Source organism: Ochotona curzoniae, unplaced genomic scaffold (genome assembly GCF_017591425.1).
Source record: "Ochotona curzoniae isolate NIBS_2020 unplaced genomic scaffold, NIBS_Ocur_1.0 contig_883, whole genome shotgun sequence".
Classification (NCBI taxonomy): Eukaryota; Metazoa; Chordata; class Mammalia; order Lagomorpha; family Ochotonidae; genus Ochotona; species Ochotona curzoniae.
This window is the reverse complement of record NW_024466599.1, coordinates 48,545,405-48,563,054: the sequence shown is the minus strand read 5'-3', so window position 1 is coordinate 48,563,054 and position 17,650 is coordinate 48,545,405. Positions and strand designations below refer to the sequence as shown.

Here is a 17,650-nt window from a genome sequence, read left to right as displayed (position 1 = left end):
GCAGTGATTTTTATTAATAGGTATAACTATTTGAGGATTTTCTCATAGCAGGGCTAACTGTATTTAATGGAATAAGACGTGCTGGACAGGCTGTATCTGACCTTACAGTCCTTTCAGGAGGATGGAGATAGCGAAGAACTGCTGAAAAGCTTTACTTCATCTTAAAAAAAGAATTCTCTCCATAGTTTGTTCATGAGGTTGGTCAGACAACAAAGCTTGTTTACTTCTGGGTCTGCAATGTTGTGACACTGTACAGGCAGGACAAGTGCTCAATGGCAAGTTAAGCACTTTTTAGAGGTTTATAAGCATATCAGTGCAGATTTCCTTACTCACCATGTGCAGTTCTTGACTCAAAATCAGAACCCTTATGTCTGTAACAAGCATATATCAGATGATACCACCATCTCCTGTGATTTTTATGTAATAAATCAAAAAGAACAGATCTCTAATACATACAGCAAACATCAGCAATTTTTCTATAAATTGCTAGAAAATGCAGGATTTATGTTCCACACACCATCCAACAGAGTGCTTTGTTTCTAACTTTAGTAAGTAGACATTTATGACACACCATTCCTGGGCCAGACAAGCAGTGGTCTGCAGACTCTTAACTAAAATGTACCTTCATGTGCTCACTCGCATGTGAACGCCCAGGGTGAGCTGGGGATGAGCACTGGATTAAGGTGCTCAGACTCGTGGTAAGTACACTGTCGGTCTGGAAGACACTGGATTCCTCCACCAACTGTCAGTTCTAAAAACAGCAACACTCTGGTCACCCCTACAACTGAATTTAACTGATGTTCTACTGGGTAAATGTCAGGCATTCTCAACACCTGTCAACTGCAAAGAAAAAAATGCTGTGATGTTCTTTGCAACAGTTTCAGGAGCCTGACAGAAAAGCTGGAAGGTTAGCTCCAGTCAGCAAGCCTTTTCCTCATAGTTTCAGGCTTTTACAGAAGCTAAATGTAACTTGGACGTTTATGACAGAGGAGGAAAAAAACTATTTCCATCTAATACTGCCCAAAAATCGACAGGGAAAAGATTTAGTCTTCCATAGTTTGGAAGAAACAACAACCTACCCTTCCTATGACTAATTTCATACAGCAGCATACACAGACTAAAAGTACGTTCTAATTTGGCCACTAGTCACTAACAAGACCGCATTCCCGTGCAGAAGGAGAGAGGCCCAAGTCCTCACACTTGCATCAGCTAAGGGGCTCTGATGGCACTTGCCCCTTTCAGGAACTGTGTCTACTCTCGACTACAAGGCAGCAGAGAAAATAGAGGGAGACCAGGGATGTCTGCGGGACCTACTGACAGATGCGCGAGGGAAGCTGTTCACGACTGAGAATGCATTTGCCTTCTTCTCTTTCTCATATTTTCTCGCTCCTGTCATTCTCTCCCCCCCAACCCATTCTCATTTTTTTAAAGATTTATTTATTTTTTATTGGAAAGCAGATTTGCACACAGAAGGAGAGGCACAGAGAAAGATCATTCCCCAAATGACTGCAGTGGCCGGAGCTGAGCTGATCCAACGCTGGGAGCCAGGAGTTTCTCCTGGTCTCCCATGTGGGCACAGGATCCCAAGGCCTTGGGCATGCTCTGCTGCTTTCCAGGCCTTGAACAGAGCGCTGGATCCGAAGTGGAGCAGCCAGGACACAAGCCAGCACCCATATGGCATGCCAGTGCTATGGGGTGGACAAACCACTTGCAGAGCCATAGCACCTGCCTCTCACCGTCTCTCCCATTCACCTTCTTTCTCTCATGCTCTGACACAGTATCCAAATCTCAGCTCAGAATTTTGTCATTTTGAGAATGAGACCCACTGACGCTGGCAGTGTGGCTCAGCCAGTTAAACTGCGAGTGACACTGGCTCCCATATCAGAGTACTGGTTCACATCCTGGCTGTGCTGCTTCTGATCCAGTTCCCAGCTCGTCTGCTTGGCATTATCCACACGCTTGGGTGCCTGGTACCCACTGGAAAACCAAGCTGGAGTTCCTGGCTACCGGCTTTAGCCTAACCCAGGCATTGTAGCCATTTGGGGAGTAAACCAGCAGATGGGACTTTCTATTCCACTGCCCTTACCTGTCAATCTTGCCGGAAAAAAAAAAAAAGGAGCAAGACCAGAGATTTACATTTCTATATACTGAAATAATTTCCTTATGTTACAGTTACATTTAGAGATAATTTGAAACTTCAGAGTCCCAAAACAGAAATACTAGGTAAGCGTTTCCAGAAAACATACAGTAAGAAAATAGGTGAAGAACTAGCATTCTACCAAATGCACAATTCCTTCAACTGTTACATAATAGCAAAGCTAAAAAAGAAAAGGCAGTTGGTATACTTTATATTCACTGTTAAACACTTACATATTTTTACAAAAATTAAATCATCCATTGTCCCCATAGAAGACAGGAATATCAAGTTGCTAGGGCACTGATGTTTAGATGCTGGGTATATCTGACTACAACCTGCTCTGCTCTGCTGTGAAGCCACCGCCAAGTAACCATGAGTTCTGGAACCAAGCACTCGTGTGCGTTTCTAAGTGAAGCAGAACAGAGGTCAGGAAGCACCGACTCAAACGGGGCACACTGCTTGCTCTCCTTTGGGCCATCAATTGCAGGCAGGCAGGCCATGCTAAATACTTGGTAGCCTTACAGCCAGCACACACAAACCACATGAATCATAGCAGTAATGAGCCTGCAGCGAAAAAGGCCCAAAATGTAATGAAGTTCTAACAAATGCTGATGGCGGGGTCATGTCCTAGGCACCCCTTCCAGAATAAGCAAAGGACTGAGTGCCTCGCACATGATTAAAGAGCTCTGCAGATTTAGAATGACTCAAATGAAAGCAGGATAACATCTTTAAGGAAAACGGAAGTGGAGTTGTTAATAGAGTTTCAGAAATTACTTGTGACAATTTCAAAATGTTTATGCATTCCTAAGCACTGCAGTTTCACCTCTGACAGCCCCCAAGACTCAGCCATTTAGCATGGTGTGGGCCACGTCTACTTTCCCTGCACATTCTCCTGTGAGCTGGAGAAATGTGTATGTTAGCAGCTGTGGGAGAGCCTGAAGACTATTTCATGTTCTTTTGGGTCAGCTATTTCTGGACTCAGAGCTTTTTCTGCTCACTTTCAGATTTAAGATTGTATTCTGGAGCATTGAGAAATTTTCTTACAAGCTATCACTTTTAAACTGAACGCCATAGACTTACTGTTATGTGAAACTAATATTAAACAGAATCATCTTACAGAAAAACAATAATCTCCTCCTAGTCTTAGCCCTTGAGGACTTTTGGGGACTTAGGATGTCAAAAGGCAGGAACACTGCAAGGCGGCACAGAGCCCTTTTCAATTAGCCCCAAAGCCAAGTCAGATGGGACCATGACACGCTTTTCTTTTATAACTGCAAAGTGGTATAGTAAGGGGGCTGTGTGTGTTACAACCAAGGACTTACCATTCAGTGTTACTGCTTTTTAAAAAAACACCAACTCTCCAGGAAGTATCGCCAGGGGACCTGGAATTTCACTGGATGGGACCACCACTCACCCCCTTAGCTGCTTACTATCAGCTGCTGCACAGCTCCCCAGGTGATGGCCAACTGTGCCAAACACTGAGAACTCTTATTTTTAAATGAGAGCCATATTAAACATAGTTTAACAGGTTAATCACAGAAAATGAATTAAATTTTAACTACCTGGTTTTAACTGCTTCAACTATCTTACCAATTAAGTCTCAGCAGTATTTAAACAAGGTCGACAAACGCCACTAGGTTTAACTTACACAGCTGCTTTGCCAACTTCCCAGAGTAACACATTATATACACTCGATTCTCCAAGAAAGGACTTTGCACAGTTGGCTCCTTGTTACCAAAGGACATTCCCTCCTTCCTTCCTCTGGTACCTAGTAGCATATATGCACCTTAAGAAACAACGTTTACAACAAATCCAGATAGGTTAAAACACTTCCTTGTAATGGAATGCTATACCATTAAGTCCTTCAGTTCCAGTGAATGAGCTGAGAAAGTTCATCATGTTACTGGCCATGCCACTAGAGCAGAAAACAGACTGCTGCTCAAATTACAGATATTTCAAATCTTTTCTAGAGTAGAATGTTCCCCTATTTTCATTGCCTAAGTTAATTGCCAGAAGACCTAAATCCAAACATACTGATGTCCAACATGACCTTTTCCTCTGAGCTTCTTCCAGGTCTCCCACACGGCACGGGGGCACAGGCTTTGGGCCATCCTTTACCAACCGAAGGCCACAAGCAGGGAGCTGGCTGGGAAGTGGAATAGCTGGGACACGAACCAGTGCCTATTAAGGATGCTGGAGCTTGCAGGTGCAGGATTAGCCACTTGAACTGTCGTGCAGGGACCAAGCAGGGCTTTTTTATTTCCTCAATTTGAGAGACAGAGTGAGACAGGAAGAGAGACAGAAAGAGATCTTTCATCTATTTCAACTTAAATGACTACCAATAGCGAGGTCTGGGGCCAGGCTGAAACCAGGAGCCTGCACAACCGAGTTCCAAGTACTTAAGCCATCATCCACTGCCTTTACCAGGCTGACTACAAGGGAGCTGGAAGTGCAATCAGCATCCTGAAAAGGCGATGCTAGCATCACAAGTGGTGTTTTAATGTGTTGGGCCTTTTACAATTTGGTTATTTCTTTTATTATGTTTGAAATAATAGGCTCTTCCCTACATTGCCCTACCTGGCAAAAATACAGGTAACCAGGAGAAAAAGTGTCACCTGCCAGAAAAAATGGCTCTGAAATGTTCAGTTATGCAGGAAAAGGGTTTCAATGTAGTGATGGCTGTGACCTATAATCTGCAAAATGTAGAATATATAAAATTTAGGACACTAAGCTTCATTTATGAAGACAGTGAGCTGGAGACCTCTTTCACATTTTTACTTGAGAACTGTTATTTTGCATATAAGCCACAGAGTTCAATACAGTGTTTATATTTTCCTAGCTATGTATCATAAAACTCTAGTAATTCGACTGGCTCTTACCTGAATAACACTAAATCTTTTTAAAAAATTTGTAAGACTACAAACCATTAAGAGGCTAGGGTTATTCAACAGCTAACTTTACACAGATTTTAAATGATTTTGAATCTGAATATAGCAAAATAAATCAGCCTGAATACAGTCAGGGGTTTTGTTTTCCTTTAGGTTGAAAAAGGAGAAAAACTTTGAAATAACTCAATCTTCACTTGGTAATCCAAAGTACTAAATATTTTCCAGAACAAACACTCATGAATCCAAGATATAAAATAACTCATGTATGTGAATCACATATAAACTAGATGCTAGACTCAAAATCAAGTAAATAAATCATATTTGTTATTAAAATAACTAGATAATTTTTATGGCCATTATTCTCATTTAATTCTCATACTTTTAAGCTTTAAGGTTTCCTTATCAACTTAAAATTTTCCCTACAACATCTTCTTCCATCCTAAATATATAACTGTATTCTCAACTTTAAAATGCAAATGCATGCAAACATGATTTTATACCTTACCATTTACCTGTTCATAGAATGGATTTTATGTTTAACTTATTAAATTCTAGTTATGTGAGACAAAAACATAAAACTTACCTTCAAAGAATCGACTAAGTCATCAACTAGGAAGAGACGCCTGAGTTCTTTTATTGTGCAGTTCACATGACCAAGAGCAGAATTACTGTATTTCTGAACCAACTCCTCAGATATCGCAACATCAGATTCCAAATATGCCCTGCAAAACAAAACATACACTAACTTACGAATTTGAGTCATTTTTGCCCATGCAAGTCAACAATTATGGGGCTTTTAAAGGTTCATGGATAAATGGAAATAAGATATAATACATCCTTTCCATGAACTTTTTGAAGCCTCTTATATATTTACAAAAAGTATGAGTAACACCTGTAACAGAAATACACTGTTTCCAAAATAGACTCAACATAAAAAATCAGCAAGTAAGAACTATTTCATGATATTACTGTTAGCTGACTCACCCAGAAAAAGCCAGACTGATCTAGCTTCAAATTTAGCCACGAGTTATCAAGCTGTATTATAACTCTGCAAAGCTGTTTGGACTTACTTAGAAAACCTCAGTTTCCTCATTTATAAAATGAGATCGTAAAGATTTGGTAATTAATGTAACACCTCTCGGCAACAAACATGTAATAAATGATTATTATTGGCTTTCACTTTTTTCCTTAAATCAACATTATGTTTTCATTTCACTAAGTTTTCTTCACATCCAAGTGCCAAACAGATCTGATTCTGGCTAGCCTCCAAGGTAAGACCAGCATGTTCTGAGTTGTATTACCACAGACTTACTCAGTTTTCCTACCCAAGATCCTATTCATTTCCAAATCCTACACTCTGTCATCAGCCTAATCTTCAAGAGAAACTGCTCCAGTATCAAGCAGCAGATTACAGTTGCTGCCAGAAGCTCAGTAAACATGGTATTTACTGTCCACCTAAATGCTCTAACCTACTGATATGGTTGGACTTAATATACTTAAGAATATGACTATAAAATGTCACATTAGCAGCGATGTAATGAACTCTTTCAGTAACTGCTGTTTCAAAGAATCAAATGCCAACTGCTCAGTGCTCTCCTGTCTGTCAGCAGCACTTCTTCACCTGACTCCCCATCTCCCCATGACTGGGCACCAGTTACTTAGAATAATAACCCTTCTCCCCCATTTTCACCACAGCCAGGTCACCCCAATACATCTGCTTGCTTCTATTCACACTGCCATCTCTCGGTGCTTATTACATACAAACTGGAATACTTTATCAATCCACAAATCAATCTCTGATCTGCCTTTATCCTAATCTATGTCAGCCAGTGCCAGGTTAGCCTTATTTGAGCTTCCATGGTCAGTGCAGTGTATTCATGCTGCTCTCAGAGGGTGACAATCAATAGACAATATTCTTACACATTTGAATATAACTAATTAAAAATAATACTGATGATCTGTGTATGCTATGACATGGTTCTGCAGTTTTAAAATTCCTGAATCCAAGTTTGCTTTTCCATTCAGTGAAATGGAGAAATACTGCTTCCCATCTCAGTTACGAAAATTAAGTATTTACTTAAAGCCTCTCCCCAAAGATATTTAACATTATTTCATTACAGAGAAAATCAAACCATCTTTGCAGCAAGAATAAATAGTTCTCCCTTGTTTTTCTAAATTTAAAATCAATTTAAGCTTACCTATTAGTATCAGCTAACGGTTTAGGAAATTACAAACTCACTCATGGTAAAAAGATACTCACCTTGCCAAATGACTTTTTAAATGCTCACTATCTACTTAAAGAGGAATGATACCCAAAATCAAAATCATTTAGAAAACAGTTCTAAGTCATAATGCAGTAAGAAGGGACTCTCACAGCATTTTTGGCCAGTGTTAGAGAAAGCTCCAAAGATCTGGGTTTCAAATGAAACAGAGCCAAATAAAAAGCAGGATACACCGGGACACGAAAAAATACAAGGTAGGCAGCACACACAGGGCATGACAAGGGCACGACGTTACAGCAGGAGTGACAGGTGAGACACAGATCTTTGGGCTTTATCCTTTAGGATAAAAGCAATATTTTAGAAAAAGTCATTTGAAAATGTGTCAGAGTTGATGAAACTTTGAAGTAACTAGCAGTTATTCTAGGAACACCTGGAGTCTAACCAGACCTAAGCAAATACTTGTTTTCAATATTGTAGTCCCCAAATCCATGTGCTCTCCTTCAGAACCAGTGCCTTCTATCATAGGATGAGCCCACCACACAGCTGTGTTCCAGTAAAACCATTTATAGATCAAGTAACAACTGGTTTGGCCATAGTTCTAAGTTTATGGCTTCCTGGTCCAGACTGAGGCAACAACGGGAAACAAATTTAATGAATTTCTTTATATTAAATGAAAACAAGGTAACATGAAAGCCAGCAGCTTAAAAACTAGGATAATGGTGTCATCCCTAATAGAGGCCAACAAATTTGAGGGAGAAAGAACATGATGAGTTAGTGGTTCTCTGAAGAGCTAGTTAGGAAATAACTAACTGCTAGTAAATATGAAGGTTTTCTTCATATGATGAAATTTTCTGAAATAAGAGTGGTGACTATACAATCCTGTATCTCTACTACAAACTATTTGTTTTTATAGCATGTGATTTGCATATTTAAAATAAATGGGTCAAAAAACATGACATAAGAAATCAGGGCAGAAAACTGATGCTGAAGTGTGCCTTAATAGCAACCGGGCTTTTATTGCTGGAGTACACATGTACGAACATAGAAGCTAATGCTTGAGAACTGTACTTTAGCTCTGCAGACAAACATGGAAAAGTGATAACCTCAGCAAGCGAGGAACAGGAGTTAGACATAGCCAGGAAGGGAAAGTATAGCAGAAAAACTTACGTACGCTACTGAAAAGATACATTAAAACAAAACAAAACAAAAATCACAGTATTTCCTATCAGATAACATAAAAACTAAAAGATAACATAATCCTCTCTAGTTAGAAAAGAATATCAAAGTCAAATTAAGAGAAAATTCTACCTTTAGTAAGTGTTCCATAAGAAAGAGTGCTTGTACATACACCCTATGTTGAGCCTCTCAAATGACATTCCAGAACCTTCACATTAACCTTAGCCAAAAGGCCAAGACACGATCCCAGAAACCTTCAGAGCTGACGCTTTCTGGCATAGCTTTTCATCAAAAACTTGCAATTAACTTTAACCAACACAAAAAATAAAGTTTCAGTACTAATCTTGTTTACACTTTTACCAACGTGTGTCTTGCTGTGCAAACATCTCACCTGAACGGGTGGCCTTCATCTGATTTCTGGATCGCTTGGATCACACCCTTATATATCCTAAAGCTGATAGTCACAGAGAGCAGAGCCAAGGCAATGTAGGCCGTTACACTCACAATGCTGAACACTGTCAGCGAGAGCAGCAGGAATAAGCTGGCACCAAACACCACTCCAGTCTTCTTAATGTCTCTCCAGTAGAGGAGGTCAACAACTGAAAATTGAAAGAAAAGAAGTACAGAATCAGAACATTATTTACCCATTCATATTCTGCATGTTTACATTTGTTCCACCCACAAAAATGCCCTTAATGTAGAAGCCTGAAATACTGAAAATAACAATTTTCATGAGCCACATTTGAAGCTAGTTTTAAGCTATATGTTACCACTTGCATTTTTTTTTCACTTTTTACCATCAATGGTTTTTCATTCTAATCTACTCCCTGCAAATCTGAGTCTTTGTAGCTATACTGTCTTGCTAAATAAATGTTAAGACAGGCAGATCGCTAATCCAAAATAAAAAGCTACATAAAGTCATCTGAAGCACTTCATCAAATAATGCCACACATTCAAGTAAAAAAAGTACATACAGTTACCAGAAATAAATATTTCTCCTTAACATATAAAGTGAAGACAATCACTAATTAAAGCAATGTTAAGAAATTAAAACTTAGTAAGTTACATATCTTTTTCTTCTTTTTCATTTCTTCACTGACACATTGGTCATCCAGTAGTACGTTACTTAATTTTATATTTTCCTTCCTGTTGATTTTGTTTTATGGCTTTTCACTTACGGGGATGTATAGTAACTGTGTAATAGAGATTATCATATCCAGATGTGGATATAATGCAGTATGCATCTCTACTCCCAAATCAAAGATGGACTCCCAATGACACTTGTTAAAGGTAACTTGACAATAGGATGCTAGACTCTCTGCCACTGTTTATACCTACAATGTCAGGAAACACTTAAATAAACGAATTATGAACTTATGACTGTTTATAGAGGAAATCAGTGGGGAGGATCAGTCTTAGAGAGTGAGGAAGGCAAATTCCAGAGCCTATGGAACTATATTGTAAGATAGTAAGTAGTAAAAGGCTACACATCAAAGCTTTACAGTTTTGCTCTTAAGAGGTCTCACCGAGAAACTTCAAACTGTAACTTCACCCGTCATTACAGAGGACAGGCAAAGTCTTTGGGTTTCCTGAAACTAGTGTTTCACTAGAAGAGCACACACATACTCATGTCAAAAATGTGATTAAAGAAAAAATGTTTCACTGTTATATAATGCTTATTAATAGTAAGGATTCAGACAAAGCTGACCTTACCTAGTCTCCTCTTGGCCTGTGTGTGGTCACAGGGCCACCATGAGGATCAGGTAACGACAGGCCTGTGGTCTCGTTATGCTCAGTCCCCATGGTGTGCCAGAGGGCTCTACATTCATAACTAGTCATAATTCATTTCTCTTTGTACTGTGAACAATTGGGAGAAAAAGAAGCTGTATATAATACACTAACAGCTAGGGCACTCAGGGAAGTTTGTGGAAAATGAATTTTTGGGTACAAAAAATTCTGAGACAGTTTTTCGTGTTACACATTGCCATGAACTTCTGAAGGTATCTCATTTGGATATACTCTTAACCAGAACTTCAAACATCAGTTAACTTTTGAGATAAAGGAGATATCTAAGAAAAAAATCATTTTCAGAGGTTGCTCTGGTTTTGAGTCTTAGGATTCCTAAAATATATTTAGAAGTTTACTGTTGGGGTTACTTCTGTGGAAAGAAACTATGGATGTGACTGGACACACAGTTATTATTACAAAACTCTTAATTTCTATTTGTGTTTATCATGGGTAATAAAAGTGTATGTTTTTGTTTTTAGAGATATTTTCATTGGAAAGTCAGATATACAGAGAGGAGGAGACAGAGAGGAAGATCTTCCATCTGTTGATTCACTCCCAAAGTAGCTGCAATAGCTGGAGCTGCAACAGTCAGAAGCCAGGAGCTACTTGTGGGTCTCCCACATGGGGGTGTGGTCCCAAGGCTTTTGGGCTGCCCTTGATTGCTTTCCCAGGCCACTAGCAGGGAGCTGGATGGGAAGCAGGGCCATGTGGATTAGAACCAGCGCCCATATGGGATATTGGCGCATTCAAGGTGAGGACTTTAGCCGTTAGACTACCACGCCAGGCCGTGCCTCACTTTCAACCCAGCTCCTTGTTTATGGCCTAGGAAAGCAGCAGACGATAGCCCATGTGATTGGCCCTCTCCCATCAATATAGGAGATCTAGAAGAAGCTCCTGACTTCAGACTGGCCCAGTCCTGGCCACTGCAGCCATTTGGGGAATGAATCGGTGGATTGAAGACCTCTGTCTGTTAACCCTGCCTTTGGAAAACAGGAGCCAGAAGGTTCCTCTGGATCTTCCATGTGGGTGCAGAGACCAAGCACTTGGTTCATCTGCTGCTGCTTTCCCAAAAGCATTAGCAGGGAGTTGAATCAAAAGTGGAGCAGCTGGGAGACACCCCAGCACCCATGTGTGATACTGGCAAGGCAGTCAGAAGTTCATCCACCATGCCACAGCACTGGTCCACGCAACAAACATGCATTACATTACATTCTCATAAATATTACGTGGTTTGAAGGCTATCAATTTAACAGTAATTTCTAGCTTGATTTTCAAATTCCAATTTCAATTACTTACTCCTTCCTTCCTAACTTTTCAAACCTGCTTCATATACCTAACATAGCTGCGTTCTATGCACAAGTTTCTACTACTGTACCAATACACACAGCTACAACTAAAGATCAGTCAGAACCCGCAGTGGCATATATATGCTATCAGAATTGCAACAGCAATGCTAACAGTTTTCTGGCAGACAGCAGAGTTGATGATCTGTAAGGACTTTGCTAGAATGACTTAGAAAACCTGGAAGTGGGGGAAGACGGTTTTTCTTGAAGGCTTAATCTGACTCTAAAACCCCAGTTTTGTGTGATGTCAATGAAGGTAGAAAATGAGTATTTCACTGTCACAACAACTCAAGGAAAAACAAATCGGAACAAGTTTTAAACAGCCCTCTTGAAATAAACAGATGGTGAGCTCAGCTTGAAACACGAACAAAATCTAAATGGTAGACTGATTATGTTTCCCATTGAGCAGTGGTTCTGGTGTCTTTCACTAACCAGGTTCAGCGAAGAGCAAATTATGAAGCAATTATGAAGTAGAAAAATAACCTCCTAACCTGTAAGTTAGTAAACTACTATTATGCTGTTATATTGCAGACACGATGCTTTGGAAACTACAAAAACAGGATTTTTAAAATAATGCAAATTTTCACTATTATAGGGAAAAATGACAGCCTAAAAAACCAGCAGGTAAAACAAAATCCAAATCTACTTCTACATGTACAAACACTCCAACACATTTACAGTCTGGCTCTCAAAGTGCTCAAAACCATTCATCTTCAAAATCACTATTGTTAGTAAATTATACAAATGTGTTTATACTCTTCACAACATTAAAAATCGTTCTATGAAAGCTGACCATGAAATCGAAGACTTGAGAGGCATGCGCTGTATAATGTGGACTGATGTCGAATTAAAACTGCCTTAGTAAGTTATTAGCGAGTATGCTGACTACTAAAGAATTTTTCACTTTTATATAAATGAATGTAGCAGCAGAAGAACATGAGCGCTGCGCTTCAGCAGACGGCACCCGGCGCTGGCCCTCAGTTACGGGACTGTGTGAGCTGCCAGCCCCTCTGCAGGCCACTTAACCAGCAATAGGAGGCTTACGCCATAGAATTTCTCTTTTCCCTGCAGAAACTAACACCTTCTAGTTAATACAGAGATGCAGCATCCACTGTTCCCAATTAGTAGACCCAAATCAGCAAGAGCTTACCACTGACACTATTTATGCAAAGTGTAAATTTACCACATTATTGTTCTTTTCAGATACAGACTGCTGCGAAGGATAATGTCTAAATATTTATAGACACCAGTCTTGAATTGAACTTTATTATAAATATTTTTAAGTGCCCAACATTATTAAAGTTTTTGGAAAATAGGCTCTATTGCTACAATTTTCAACTATAATTTGCATCATCATAACTTTATTAAATAAATTGAGGAAAAAACATGTAATAAGCTACACATGAGCCCAGTGCCATGGCCTAGCAGCTCAAGTCCTCGCCTTGAATGCACCAGAATCCCATATGGATGGCGGTTCAAATCCCGGAGGCCCCCTTCCCATCCAGCTCCCTGCTTGTGGCCTGGGAAAGCAGTCAAGGATGGCGCAAAGGACACTGTATTCACATAGGAGACCCAGAGGATCCTCATGGCTCCTGGCTTTGGTTTGGCTCAGCTCCAGCTATTGTAGCTGCTTGGGGAGTGAATCATCAGATGGAGATGTCTTTCATCCTCTCTCTACATATATCTAACTTTGCAATAAAAAAAAAATCTTAAAAATTAAAAACAAATAAACGACATGCTCTTTAAGTCTGATAGATGCTTTAGAAATATATTTTGGGGTACTGATCTTCATTTTCCTATCTCCTTACCCTTTTCACTGCCCATTTAAGTATGCCAAAATATTGTCATGTTATATAACATTCCCTTCCTGGCATTAAAACACAATGAGACAAAGGCTTTTTAGATAAGCAGGCCTATCTCTTACATGGATAAACCCAGATGTCACAATTAGTAAGTGGCAGAATGCATTTGCGAGCTCAAATCTCCTACTGATAAAACTCAAGATTCTCCATCTAATGGTAAAATGAAGACTCAGCACACTGAAGTTCTCAGAATTCTATTCATTTGAATGAGTACGCATTAATATACAAGTGGCATGAATCACGAGCAAGAAGTGTCTTTAAATGAAACAAAATGGGTTAATTAATAAGGGATGCGACAATTCTAATATGAACACATGACCCACAGTTTAAAAAGAGACGAGCATTATTAGTCCAATATATTTGACAGGTACTTTCTGCACAGCACAAAGTTAAAATGTTAAATTTTGAAAATATTTTAAAAACCATGTGAAAGTGGCTAGATAAAATTAGGATACAGGGCCCAGTGCAACAGCATAGTGGCTAAAGTGCTCGCCTTGAACATGCCAGGATCCCATATGGGTGCTGCTTCTAATCCCAGCACCTCCACTTCCCATCCAGCTCCCTGCTTATGGCCTGGGAAAGAAGTCAAGGATGGCCTAAAGCCTTGGGACCCTGCACCCGCGTGGGAGACCCGGAAGAGGCTCCTGGCTTCAGATCGGCATAGCATCGGCCGTTGTGCTCACTTGGGGAGTGAATCATCGGATGGAAGATCTTCCTCTCTGTCTCTCCTCTCTGTATATCTGCCTTTCCAATAAAAAAAAAAAAAAATAAATCTTAAAAAAAGTGATTTTATCTGTGTGGTGGAATTACAGGTGAGTTTTACTTGTATGTTTTCTGTACTGTATGAAATTGTTCTATTCCAAAAGCAGCATGAAACATGATTATAATTAAAGAAAAAAACAACCCTGACCTTGTTATTTATGTTCAGTATTACCAAAAAGTCTTATAAGATATTTCTCCAGTAGGATTTCCTACTGAAAAGGAAGGAAGGATTACACTGTTTATTAGCTTACTATAATACTTTGATATAGCTGACAGTTAAAAATTGAACAGTATAGAACTAGATAATTATGGTTCAATCAATTCCCCCAAACCTGGTAACAGTTGAAATAGCCATGTTTATAATCCAGCAATACTAATTGCAACCTAAAATAAATTTGACTACTTAGAAGTACAGTAAACCCTAACCTAGGACTTCTTTTCCTGCCATATGGTACCCAGCAATAAGGGCTTTTCCAGAGCTCTGAAGTTACATATGAAGCACACACACACTACACAACAATATCTCAAAGCAAATACCACGAAGAAGGAAAAGGGGAAGAACAAGGAGGAGAAATGAGACCTCCACACCCCGATCAACACATATAAGCAAAATACATGTGTGCTGGACTAGGAAGGCCCGAAAGGCAACCCACACTGCCGTCAGCTGTGGTGATAGGGAGGGCCCTTTTCGTAACAGTGCGTAAGAGACTGCGCGTGAGGCTGTAAGCATGAACGAAGGATTACTCCCACAGATTCCTTCAACTGTTTTGAAGCAAAAATCGTAACAACTTGGGAAGTTTCAATTTTATACAGAAATCATAAAACTTTTTAATGTAATGCTTAAAATGTTCATCACTAGATTTGTTATATCCATCTGTTAAACAACACATGTGCAATTGTGACACCAAAATGAGGCAAACACATCACAAACAAGCTCTGAATCAACAACACTTAATAAATAAATCCTCAATACTAGTCTGAATCCAGCAATTTATAAAACAATGATTATCAACCATGGCCAAGTGGAATTTACTCCAGTAAGATTGATCCAACATCTAAAACTGAACATAATATACCGTATCAACAGAATGAAGACATACGCCATACACATGATCAACAGAGATGCAAAAAAATAAAAATAATAAAAAAGCTCAGCATCCTTTCATAACACAACTCTCAACAAGCTAGGAATAAAATGGAACATCCTCATTTGAATAAAAGAGCATCTACAAAAACTCTAAATTAACAATAGTTAATCATGAAAAACGGAATTTTTTTTTTCCTCAAAGAGCAGAACAGGACAAGGATATCAACAAAATCTTGCCCCTTCTACTCCAACATTATCCTGGAGGTATTGGGCAGGGCAATTGAGTAAGAAAAATGAGTACAAAGTGTCCAGTTGGAAAGGAAATTAACCTCCGCTTGCCATGTACACTGTAATACTAAAACAAAACAGTGACTCCACAAAAAAAAAAAAATCCTAATAAATGAGTCCAATAAGGTTGTAGGACATGTCTGTACATTAAATCAGTTGCAGTTCTGTACATTGTAGTTCCATATACTGGCAAACAATTCATCTGAAGGCATTAGGAAATCATCATTACACTAGGATAAAAGAATAAAATATATAGAAATAAAGTCATAAGAAGCCCAAGACTTAACTGACTATAACACACTGTTCAAAGAAACCTAAAAATAAAATAGGCAGATACTCCACATTCATTGATTGGAAGTCATTGCTAAAATGGTAATAATCCTCAAATTCACCTGCAGGGCAAACTCCACCAAAATCTTAGCAGTCTCTGACAGGAACTGACAAACCAATTGTAAAACTCACCGAGAAATGCAAGGAATTCAGAATAAAAACAATCTTGAAACAGAATAACAAAACTTCACACAGTGTAGCAGTTGTACAAGGATAGAGAGGTAAATCAATGGAATACAACGTAGATTCCAGAAATAAATTCTTATATTTATGGTCAACTAATGTTGGCAGGGGTGCCAAGAAAATTCAGAGAACATGTCTTTCTAACAAACAGTGCAGAAATAACCAAATATGCAACTGCAAACGAATTGGAGGGCTGCATCTCTACATCACAAAAATAAATATTAAATCAAAAAGGACCAAAGACGTGAACAGCACAAAATACATAACTCTTGGAAGAAAAAAAGGAAGTTTAAGTCTTCATAGCTGTTTTTAGATCTGATGGCAAAAGCTCAAGCACTCAGAGGTGGCACTGCAGCACAGAAGGTAAAGCAACCACTTGAGTCAACAGGAGAAGGCCCAGTGCGTCTGCAACATCCCTGGGCCTCTGCACGCACGTGGGAGACACAGGAGAAGCTCTCTTTAATTCAGTCTTTGAAATAAATTATCTTTTTAAGAAAGTGACAAAAATCCATAAAATAGAAAAAAAAAACCATTAGCAAAACAACTAATAAAAGGAACTTGTACTCGCATTTGGAATACATGAAGAACTCAGTTTGGATCAACCTTATCTTCCTGGAACTCAATGGTGAAAGCAACCCAATTTAACATGAGGAAAGGATGTGAAAAGACTTTTTTTCCAAAGAAGATATACCAATGGCAAAAAAAAAGCACATAAATAAATGCTCAACTTAATTCAGTCATTAGAGAAATCCAAGCCAACACCACAATGTGATACCTGCCACCCACTGGGATAGCAATGGTTAAAAAAAAGAAAGAAAAAAAGAACTATAAGGAATAGTGTCAAAGATTGGAACTCACAGGTTGCAACTAAGAATGTAAAATTCAGTCACAATCAAAAAGTTTGACAGTTCCTCAAAATATTAAATACAAATTATTATCCAGTAATTCCAATCCAAAAGACTAAAATAACCTATGTATACAAACAAAAACTTATATGCAAACTTTCAGGTTGTACTATTCATACCAACCAGAGGACACAATCCAAATATGTGTCATCTGATGAGCTGACAGAATAGGACAGATCCACATAATGGAATATTACTGGACCGTAACAAGGAGTAAAGTACTGACATACCTCAGCATGTAGGAATGCTAAAAACATGCCAGCTCAAAGAAGCCAATCACCAGCAACCTACTGTGTGATTGTGTTTATATGAACTGTCTGGACCATGCGGTTCTCTAGAAACGGTAGATTAGAGACTGCCAGGTGCTAGGGTAGCAACAAAATTAAAGTAATGCTAAAGCATATGCAGTTTTCCTGCAGGGTGATGAAATTATTCTGGAAATAGCAATGATGGCTGTGTAGTTTTCTGAATACACTAAAAAACTGAGTAACTACACAACGAAACTATTAAAGAGTAATCTTTTAAAACACAATTTTAATGCTTCTCTGAATCATCATGGTGGCCTGTCATTCACAGTATCCCTGAGCTGATCATACGAAGGGGAGGAAGCACAACTCACTGAAAGTACTTCTAACCCAACAGTGACTGCACTCTGCTGGCTTACAGCCTGCATAGAGTC

At 39.0% G+C, this 17,650-nt stretch overlaps 1 protein-coding gene across 4 annotated transcripts in view; it reads right to left on the bottom strand.

Annotated features, from left to right (window-relative positions):
- The window catches only part of RTN4 (reticulon 4), a 56,458-nt gene that overhangs the window by 2,133 nt on the left and 36,675 nt on the right, over nt 1–17,650 (bottom strand). For all 4 annotated transcript variants that reach the window (XM_040993461.1, XM_040993462.1, XM_040993463.1 and 1 more), the window contains 2 exons: nt 8,815–9,022; nt 5,609–5,747 (listed from right to left, as the gene is read on the bottom strand). In XM_040993461.1, coding sequence (XP_040849395.1) covers nt 5,609–5,747; nt 8,815–9,022 — 347 coding nt within the window. The remainder of the gene's footprint in view (nt 1–5,608; nt 5,748–8,814; nt 9,023–17,650) is intronic.